Below are 11,139 nucleotides of genomic sequence, written 5' to 3' on the forward strand. Positions count from 1 at the left end.
ATGAACTTGCAGATTATGAGTGTGAGGTGGTTAGGTGTTTGTGATCAAATTGACTGGTTTGATATTAGTAATTAGGTTTATGAGTTTGTATGGGATAATTTAGCTGATTTGTTAGGACCAGGGGAACATGCCTTCTGGGTCTCTGAATTATATGTTTTGTAATATGGATTCATCCTTTTGCAGTTTTTATGGGTTGATTTAGCTATTTTGTCATTTCAGATTATGCTGATGAAGCATTGTTGATTCCGGAACGTACCTCTGTATTAATTCGTCGAGTTCCTAGACCATGCCCATTGTTATAAAAAAAAAGTTATTGAACCAGACGAGCCCATTGTTATCAAACAAGTTATTGAACCAGAAGGGTACTATCTCAGTCCTTTTCCACTCGGTTGTAATTCATTTGTATTGGTTAAATTGGTTTTTATTTAAGATACACTGTGAATTCAATATTGTTCTGTTCTTATCTATTTGGTGGTGTTTTAAGCCTGAAAAAGTCCCCTCTTATCTTGTTCTTATCTATTTGGTGGTGTTTTTATTTAAGATACACTGTGAATTCAATGGCTTTGGTCCTGGCAGAGGTTTTGGACGGGATATGGGCAGAAGAATGAGGGGTGGACATAGTTCCGGTGATTTTCTTTTACGCGTCTCTTTATGTAAATCTTCTATATATGATGTAATATGTATAACAAGATGATTCTCAATGTTCTCTATTGCCTTTGCTATTCTACTGGTGTTTTGATTTTCTCGAGGTGGTTTCTTTTTTTGGTTGTGTTGATGGAACAACCATTAAATCAAATCTAGGATTTTAATTTGTTTAGTTATAAATCTTTGATATTATACTTTCATGTAATTAAATATTTTAGTTATTAATTATGCATTCAATACTAAAATTGTGCTTTACTTCTTAAGGAGTGTTGGAGCGGAAAACACCTCCTCAAGCCTACATATGTCACAGATGCAAGGAGCCTGGTATGAAAATGTTTTTTTCTGGTTTTGAATTTGACTATGTAGTGAAAATATACCATATTAGGAAGTCCAACAAATTTATTTATTTTTTTTTTTAATTCAGGGCATTTTATTCAGCACTGATCTACCAATGGTGATTCTAATTTTGATGTCAAAAGAGTGAGACCTCCTACTGGTATTCCAAGGTCTATGTTAATGGAAACTCCAGATGGTTCATATGCATTACCAAGTGGTGCTGTTGCTGTTTTTAAGCCAAATGAGTAAGCTGATCTCTTTCTTTTGCATCCGGTCTTGTTTCTTCGTATTGTTATAAAGGCTCGCTTTTGGCTCAGAAAATTTGTTTTAATTATTGTATTTTGTACAGGGTTATTTTTGAAAAAGAAATTGAGGGGCTGCCTTCCTCTCGTTCTATTGTCAATCTTCCACCAGAACTTCACCGTCCACTGTGCAAAGAAGTAATGAAAGATGCTGCCTTGACGAGCAAGTGTTGCTTCAAAAGCTTTTGTGATAAATGTAAGATTTAATACTATTATATGGATTTTTTTTAATTAAATGTAAGATTTAATACTATTATAATTTCCATACATTATGATACTTTGGCATTGTCATGCTTTTTCTCCTTCAGTAGTGTTCTTAGCCATTATAGTTGATTAGAACTTACAGGGTGCCTTACTTTCTTTTCTTCTTCTTCTTCTTCTTCTTCTTCGGGTGAATTCATGGTTGACTACCATGAGGATTTTCGACTTTGCGTGTTTATTTGTTGAAATCTTTGCTGTTAGTTGGCACATCTGTAGTGTTTGGATCTTCAAATTCTGATGACTTGATTTTACTCTTCAGGGATAAGAGATCGCGTCATTTCTAAATCAACGTGTGTCTGTGGGGCCACAAATATACTTGCAGATGATCTTTTGCCCAATAAAACACTCAGGGTTACTACTATCAACCGTATTTTGGAATCCAATAACAGCAGTACAGAAAATTCCAGCAGTGCACGAGGTTGTATTTCAGATATGAAGCCTGCATTCTGTCCACAGCCAAAGATTCCATCCCGTCCCGTCGGCCTCAAAGGGAGAGCAAGTGTCACCGACTCAAAACGAGGAAACTCCAAACATTAAGGAAACTGCAGAGAAGAGTACGACTGTTGGTGTACCGCAGCAAATTTTGGAGGAAGGGAGGGCTGTAAGAGTCGCAGATGTTTCTACTGTGAGGTAACCAGGATCAAAGGGGAGCGCCCCATCGGCTGACGAGGAAGTGCATCAGAAGCCAGTTTCTGGCGAGGCAGGTAAACTTGTTTGATACTTTATTGCTGATTACAGATTCCGGCTTTGTCATAAAATGCTTTTTAAGTATCTGTTCCTTAGATAATGAAACTTCCGAAGCATATTGTTCCCTGGTTTTATGTCCTTTTTCCATAGGGAGTCCGATGTGGTACTTGTATAGTTGTATGCCTAATTGGACTTTGCACAAGAGACATTTACAAGAAATAATCCTGTTTTCACGTTCAACTTCTTATATCTTGCTTTCATTTTTCAGGGAATAAAAAGAAAAATAAGAAAACTTGCTTACCTTTTAATGGTACGTTTGTTCGATACCTCTTGAGACTTCATGAATAGTTAGGTTCTTTGTGAATGTTTTTTTTTTGGAAAATATAATATTTTCAAATGGTGTGAGGTTTTCTCGCCTGGGTGATTGGATGTCATAACATTCAAGTTTTTTATGTCTTGCAGCTGCAGAGATGCGCTATATGATGTTTGACCATTCCGCCTATTATAATCCATACTGGACTGGCATGCAAGCTGGAATGGAAGGCTGCGTTGCCCCTTGCGCTTTTGATTGTATGGGCTATGGGTTCAGTCCTTTTGATGTTCCATCGTGGGGTGTCTTACCTCCAGATTCATTTGGAGCACATGGTTATATGTTGCCTCTTGTCCCACCTCAAAGGTATGCTTCATTGTTTCTCTTTTCTTGAAAGAGCGCTAAACCATTAGTCATACCTTAAGATTGTCTTCCCTTCCCTTTCAAATAGTCAGCCAAGTGGTAGGGCACAACACTGAGCTTTGTTGCCGTACTTGGCGGCATACTGTGATTATTGCCAAGTCAACTGTAGTTTTAGGTGGTTATTATAGTTGACATAAGTCTATTCGAAAAAGGAAAAACCAAGCCAAAAAATAATAATAATAATAATAATAAATGGAATAAGAACTATGAACTTGGAAAGGCTGTGTAGTTCAGTTTTCTGTGGAAGTGGTTTTAGCGTTCTTATTCATGTGTTCAAGCTCCATTTGCTTCTTCTTGTTACTTGTATGTGTTTTTAGCTTTTTATAACATAAAAGGGGCTTTTGGTTTGTACAAGCGAAGCACTGTTATACGCCTTTTGTCTGATTATAAATTGTATTCCTTCTTATTGCTTCAGGGATCTGTCCAGAGATCGGGAATTCAGTAGGGAAGTGAGCAGCTGTAACAAGGGTCATTTTGTTCCACATCGGAATCGGATGGGAAAGAGATTGGGTATAAATGGGTGGGTATGCAGCCTTACTTAACAGTTCGAGCTTTTGGGTAAATGGGCAAGCGCCCACCCGTTACAGTTGGTATCAGAGCCAAACCCAGTCCTTGATTCGGTGCCACGCCAAGCGCCCGCCCGGAAGGCGTCCGGGTGAGTCCACCCGAGTAGGCAGGGTGGCCCAACTGCAAACAAGGGTCATTTTGTTCCACATCGGAATCGGATGGGAAAGAGATTGGGTATAAATGGCTCATTGAAATCAAAATCTGTATGTCCTTTTGTTGTTCAAATTTCCCTCTCCTCTTTATACATGTAATATTTTTTGAGCAGATTAAGGTTCATGGTTAGAAGCAACAATTGGCAGGACCAAGCTTGCCTACTTCTCCATAATAAATGGAAGAAGGGATTCCAATATTCCTTTAAAATTGTATTAATTTTTAGTAGACAGCGAGTGTGCACCCCTTCACGAGATAGGGGCGAGTACAACACGAGCTCGTAAGTCAAGTACGGAACGAGCCTCAAGTCCCACTTGGATTCGAGAGGAGAGAAAGCAAAATGTCCTTCGAAATTTTTTTTCTGGCTTTATAATAGCCGGTTCAATTCTTCTTCTTCTGCAAATCCCCCAAATTTAGCTGCAGAGAAGTGGAGAAAAAGTAAGGAAATGAATAGGACTGAATATACAAGAATTTACAACTCAAATTAGGATTTCACATTTTTATCAGTTTGTTGATGCCACTTTGGCCTCTCTATTGCAACCTTTCCAGCGCAACTTACTTTTGACTCTTGCTTTCCCATCCTATCCTATTTTCTCTCCTTCATTATGTTCTACTTTCAAGGAATGACCATTAGACACGATTGGATACAATAATATTGTCTAACAATGTAACCTTTCTTTAATAACAAAATCTTGCTTAAAATATATATATATATATATATATATACACACACCGGGTGTGGCCAAGAAATTGCCCATGGGCACAGAATTCGTCAAGTTTCTAGAGATATCTGGTAGTTTCTTTGTTAGCTGATATATAAGGGTCTTTCCATTAAGCTGAGGTTTTTCCAGATTATCATAAAATCAATAAATTGAAGAATTATTTAAACAAAATTTTAAATAAAATATTTCAAATTTTGATATTATGGAATTCATGTTTTGGAGATAATTGGAGTCAAGTTGAAAATTGTTTTTCGCGAATTCAAATTTCTCATTTCCACTTTCATGCTCTCAAATGCAATGTCAAATAAATTATTTGAAGTCCGGGCTAGTAATAATCCGTGTATGGGTGTGCATGAAATTTCATTTTAAAATAGTTGAGTCTAACTAAATTCATTTTTTTTTTCCCTTTTTTCTCCATGGTGTAGCGGAAGACTATCTCACAAACACCCCGAGCTGATTATTGCAGCCGCCGGAGGAACACCCCACCCGGAATTGCGCCATCGGCAACACCAAAACTACCACCCAAATCGACTACCAGAATAGCAAGAGCAGACCACCGAAAACAGCGGACGGTTAGGGTCTGCTCCAACATCAGCTTTGCAGAGGAAGAATCTTTGGTCTCCAAGAAGCGAAAGCTCTTGTCAGATCATCAAAGGGCAACTAAAAATGGCTATCACGAAGATCATCATCATCACATGAAGAGTAGTGGTTTTGGTGCCGTAGGGTGGTGATGATGATGATCAGCATTTCAAGAGAAGGAGTGGGAGTAAATTGAAGTGATGGGAGAAGAGATTGACGCCATTGGGGGTGGATGCAGAAAACGCCCAGATACATTTAGGATAGTTTGTTCCTAGTGAGAGATGCCATTATCTCTCTATATGTACAAATATCACTGAGGTTTAATCTTCTTATATGATTTTTATTGTCTAATAATATTCAAGTTGACAAGTTATATTCAGATCTTAATTTTCTTTATTCTTGCATTAATTGGTTTGTCAAATATCTCTCTCCAGTCAAGCTTCAAATTATTCGATCTGGTTTGTTTATGGACTCATCTCGAGCTCAAATCCTTTTAAAAACTAAGTAGGAACTGAACTCATCATAAGTTTAAAAATTATAAAAAATCAAGTTTCAAATTCTGTTCAGACTTAGCTTAGCTTAATTTAAAAAGTTACAAAAAGTTCATTCTCAGACACAATTTGAGCTCGTATTCAAAAAATTACTAATGTAACATTCTCAATTAATTTACTTAATCAAGTTTATTTATAAGTAGTTTCCTAAAAAGTCACATTGAGAGTAACGAACTGAGTCCAATTTTGTTCAAAATGGGCTTCCAAAGTTTTGTTCGAAAAGGGCTTTCTTTATTTTATTATTATTATTCTTTGCAGGGTCCTTCTATAAATTTTTTTTTTTTTTTTGTTTAATAGGCTACAACCTTTGGTGGTAAATGAGCTTAATTTAGATTCATTCAAAGAGTCAGAATCCGAACCATGAACATCTCAATTCATTTGTAACCCACATTTGATGCTAAAGCCTCTGCTGCTGCTTCTTCGGTAGGATCCGTCTCAGGCGACATATTCACCTTCACCACCATACACCGGGTAACACACGCTTCAAAACATTTGATGCTAAGTCTAGACTTTTTTGCATTTCGTTCAATCAAAACATATACATTTGAGGTCTCTGGTTAAAATCAATCAAAAGCACCTTGAGCAATGTGTGAACACAAAACCTGAAATTGCATAACTTATTAAAACGTGAAATTGTCTAGTACTTATTCTCCATGTTCTTTGTTACTTTTCCAGTTTCAAAGATTCAATAATATAACATCCCACAACCATACACCTGCAAAGGCTCCCAGTTCTTCCAGGATTAAATAACTTTAAATGAGAGCAATTAAAATGCTGCCTCGGAAAGCATTTAAACAATTAAATCAAGCTTATTTAAGAGGAAAATTTATATTGGAGAGCAAGTATGTCATCCCAGCCGTTGGATAGAGAGAGACCCATTTTCGCAACTTGTGAGGAGTGAGCTCAAGTGTGAGTTGATAGCTTTTTTCCATATTAAACGTGAGAATCAACCCTTTCAAACTGTGCATTTGTGCAGTTTGAACTAAAGCCAGTGCTTCCGCAATTTGAAGAAGCTAAGAATCAAATGTAGGATCTTAACATCAATATCCTTGGTCTTTATACTAACAAAATCACCACAGCTGACAATGTTGACATAACACTAAAACACAATTTTTAAGTGCAACTTTTAGTGAAAGCAGCAGGATCAATGTTACAAAGAGAGAGCTTGCATTCAATACAAAGGGTCTTCATGAAAATATCGCTTTATTTATAAGAAGAAGAAGATCTTATCTCGAACATCTGGATGAAGAGAAGCCAACAACTCACTAGTCTACAAATCCAGCATGCTAGCAATTCACTGAGTATAGTAAATCTGCAAGCAAAATATTCAATAAGTACATCAAATGCATAAATATGAAATTTAGTTTTTAAAAAATAAATTCCCCAATAAAGAAGTAAAGCTTTCCAGACTCGAATTGGAAAATGATTGAAAGAAATATTATGTTCAGGCACTCAACTTTGAGAAACGCACATCACTGAAATACAGACGGAAAGAAACATAAGACCGCCTGTCCCCTTGTAGCATGTTGGTTAAGTGATTGAATCAACTCAGCCACAAAAAAAGGATTCAAGGATCAGACATGTCTACAAAGGACTCTGCAGTGTTCTTGTTGGTTGGTTCCTATGTATCATGAGAAAGGCATAAAGTCCTCATAAATTTGGGGACATAACAATCATCACAAGTTTTGGACACCCCCACCCCCCAACAAAGAATTAATGAAAGGGCCTAGTGAGATTTTGACTTTTCATTATCTTTAATTGTGGCTACAATCTCACTACATTTATCAGTTTACTAGTATGCTAGACCTTTTGATCAAACAGAGAATATATGGATTTAGTTTTAAGTTTTAAAGCTATCATCAAGAGATGTCATCATCATTGTCGTCCTTGCCTTAACACCATTCATATGGGGTCGGCCACATGAATTCTCTTTCTCCAATCCTCTTCCTATTACATACAAGTTAGCCAAACCCTATATTTAACTTTTTAAATCATTTTTAATAACCTCATCCAATGTTATTTTTGGTTGCCCTCCCCGTCTCTTACCTTCTATTACTAGTTTCCTCATTTGACCGGTGCGTCTCTATGACTCTGATGCAAGTGTCCAAACCATCTAATCCTAATTTTTCTCACTTATGGGAACCACCCCTAATTTTTTTACCAATCATCAAGAGATGTATTCCTTGCAACTTTCGGCCTAGACCTATCAACTATCTAAAACATCTGCCTCATTACAATGAAGGAATTCTATGTTTTCAAAGGAGTATCCACAGAAAAAATGGCTAGACTAACAAAATATAAATATGTAGTCAATGATGTGAATATGTAACCTCTGTTCTTTTTTCCAGAAAAAGGAATGTTTATTTTGAAGCTTTTTCACTCAAAAGACTTGCCACACATGGCATTGTGATGAAACTTCAATTGATGCAAAGTCCCCATACAAAAGACTAGAGCCAGAGACCTAGCCGTGTCTTAACTAATGCATGAATTCAAAATTAAAACTCAGTTCAGAAGGAACCATCTCTTAAACTGTTAGAGAGAATTCTAAATTAAAATCCAGCAATACACCAGATACACTAGAAGAAGGTCCTCCCTTGAAGATAAAGCCAGGAAAGATTATTAACCAAGTTCAAAACTACACCTAAGGAGAGGAGCCAGGTGGAGTCACCACATAAGAAGAGAATCTAACAAAAAAGAATGGGAAAGATATGTCAGGGTGTTGGAGAAAAATAGAAAAAGAGGCCCTTACGTGAACAATTTGATTAAGCCACAGTATCACATACAAACAAAAAACCTCATTGTAAACATATCTTCTCCTAAAAATGAACCACATGGATAACTTTCAAAAATAGAAATCTCTCTTTCGTCCCTAATGAAGATCCACTTCTCTCAACACACTTTTCTCTCCATACAAGCACAGTCTCTTACTTATGCCTATCGTGAGGATTTGATCAAGAAGTACAGAGCTAAGACTAAGTGATGGTATGCTGAAGGAGTGATAGTGGTCCTGGCTGCTAGAGGCAATGTAATTGATGGAGGAAGATTATAGGATTGGGTCAATGAATATGGTTCATTTATATCTAATCATTGTTTGAAGTTTGGTGACTAATTTTCTCTTGTTATAACATTGTGCAATCTGAGACGATATTCAATCTGATCATTTTAGCCTCCCCTCCTCCCTTTATATTTTACTCCAAATATTTTCTTATTTTTATGTTTTTGCCTCTTTTTTTTCAATTATACAACCACCCCATGTTTCTTTGAGGAGTCTAGGCATGTTCCTGATATGTCTGACTTGAAAAAGAACAAGAAGACTACACAAAATTGGCCCGTACCCATGATTGGGCACATGTTTCACTGACATGGTCACCAAGAGACATGTAAATGCTCTCTGGATAAGCCTACTTAGCTCAGCAATTTGCGGCTACGAGTCAGTGCTTCCTAGGTAAGCCCCCTTAGGTCAGTAATCTGATTGAGGCAGAATCCTTCACAAAAGGTCCTGTCTAGAAATCAACTTATTAATAGAGTAAGGCTTTGAGAATGGGACTTACTCTGTCCTATACACAGTAATATGTAAAAATAAATAAAAAAATCTTTGGCACCGGCAAAGAAAGCGGTAGCCATCATCACAGATATCACAGATGGTGGTAGAAATTTGAAATGGTTCTGTTTCATGCAATTTTAAAAGTGATTGAAAACCATCAAATAGTGGAGATACATCCAATTAAATGAACCGTTTGGACAATTGGATTCATACCTCAATTGCTACGGAAATGCATGAGATACCCATAACAAGGAGTCAAGGACTTACTATAGCAGTTACTCAGTTATCACTAACAGAACATTAAGATGTAACTGAACAGTGTTGAAGGATTTATCGTTATGGGTTTCACTTCATTTCCGCTTAATTCTATCTGTAGCCAATCTAAGTCAACAGATCAATTTACTTATAAAATATAAAAAAAAAGTTAACAGATCAATCAAATTCATTTGATCAGAAACCTGTTTTTGCTATGGGCTAGCATAAATATCAGAAATCAACACAGTGTATGCATTTGTGTGTGAATATATGTATGTATGAGTATAAACAAATCAGAGTAATTGAATTGATACCGCAATTTTAAGCAGGCTGTGATGGAATCATCCCAGCCTTCCTTGCGTAGGCAAAGATTCCACCGGCCTCAATAACCGGTCCAGCGTCCCCAATCGACTTCAACTTGTACTCCTTTCCGGTCGTGTGATTAATCAACCTGCTCTCTCCCAGCTCAATCGTCACCACATGCCCAGTCTCACACTCATCACAAACCCTAACCTCCGACTCCAAAGGATAAACCTCGCCCGTCGCCACCGAATTCCTGAAGAAAATCCTTGCGTACGACTCCGCCACCACCGCCGCAACTCCCGCCGCTCCCAGCGCCACCGGCGCGTGCTCGCGGGACGAGCCGCAGCCGAAGTTGTCCCCAGCAATTACAATGGAGTACTTGGATTTGAATTCGTTGGGTTCGACAAATCGGGTGGAGTACGATGAAGGGAGGCCAATTAAGGCATAAGAGCCGAGCTTTTTGTATTCATCGGGGTTGGAGGGGACTAGGGTTAGGTACTCGGCGGGGATGATTTGGTCGGTGTCGATGTTGTCGCGGACGACGTAGCAGATACCGTGGAATGAGGTATTGGAGGTAGTTGAAGGGACACCGGAAGCGGAGGCGGAGGGGCGGTGGAGGGTTGGTGGTTGTGGTTGTATTGGTGGTGGTACAGGTCGAGAAACTAGGGGTTTGAAGGAGTGTTTTTGGGAACTGGTGAGTTTGAAGTTAGAGAGAGGAGAGAGAGGGGAACGGTGCTGTTTCTGTGGAGAGATGAATGTAGGGTTTGATAAAGATGAATGCAGAGACGATGAGGCCGCCATTGATGAAAACTTGAGTGTGATTACGATAATACATCGTGTCTGTGAAAATGTCAATTTATATTTCTTCAGTTATTTTTTATTTTTTTTAATTGTGCTTTGTCCTGCCATTTGCGAGTTGCGACTATCACCGATTAACTGGTCACCACTACATTTTTTATCTCCTCTACCTTTTAGGTAAAAAAAAAAATAAAGAAAAAAAGAAAAAAAAAAAAAAAAAAAAAAAAGTAAAAAAATATATAATATATATACGAAGTATAAATAAAAATAAAATTCAAATTCCTTAGTGTTCATAAACTCATCACGATATAATACATTGATACTAAAAAAAAATTAACACTTATGCAATAATTTTTTTAAAAAAATACACGACGTGTTTATATTAAAGATACAATACTTGTAAAATATATTTTATTATGCTACAACATAATTATTCTATTGTCAATTTAAAATTATTTCTTTAAACATATAATAACTAAGTCACCGTATCTTTCTTAATGTTATATGAACCATTAAATTATGATTATCTTTTGACACTTACTAATAAGTTAATCTCTAAAAAAATTAATCTCTCATTGTGAGAAGTTCAGGCGATAATAACACAACCATCTTCGATATGTTTTTGGATTATCAAATCCGAGAAAATAGAAAACTAAGAATAAGAAATAACTTAAATGAGAAAACAAATGATAACTATATGTAATTA

General features: G+C 37.0%; 1 protein-coding gene and 1 pseudogene across 1 annotated transcript; one reads left to right on the forward strand and one right to left on the reverse strand.

Moving 5' to 3' along the window:
- LOC132281513 (E3 ubiquitin ligase PQT3-like) lies at positions 1 to 2,721 on the forward strand (annotated as a pseudogene).
- A 3,839-nt stretch (positions 2,722 to 6,560) lies between these two features.
- On the reverse strand, positions 6,561 to 10,484 carry LOC132283391 (3-isopropylmalate dehydratase small subunit 1-like). Its single transcript, XM_059785332.1, has 2 exons — positions 9,647 to 10,484; positions 6,561 to 6,845 (listed from the first exon to the last, which is right to left on the reverse strand). The coding sequence occupies exon 1, from the start codon at positions 10,434 to 10,436 to the stop codon at positions 9,654 to 9,656; it is 783 nt and encodes a 260-aa protein (XP_059641315.1). The 5' UTR covers positions 10,437 to 10,484; the 3' UTR covers positions 6,561 to 6,845; positions 9,647 to 9,653.
- Between the last annotated feature and the right edge of the window lie 655 nt (positions 10,485 to 11,139).

This window comes from Cornus florida, unplaced genomic scaffold, assembly GCF_030987335.1.
Source record: "Cornus florida cultivar Cherokee Brave unplaced genomic scaffold, ASM3098733v1 CherokeeBrave_3.0.0_Hap2_Chr11, whole genome shotgun sequence".
Taxonomy (NCBI): domain Eukaryota; kingdom Viridiplantae; phylum Streptophyta; class Magnoliopsida; order Cornales; family Cornaceae; genus Cornus; species Cornus florida.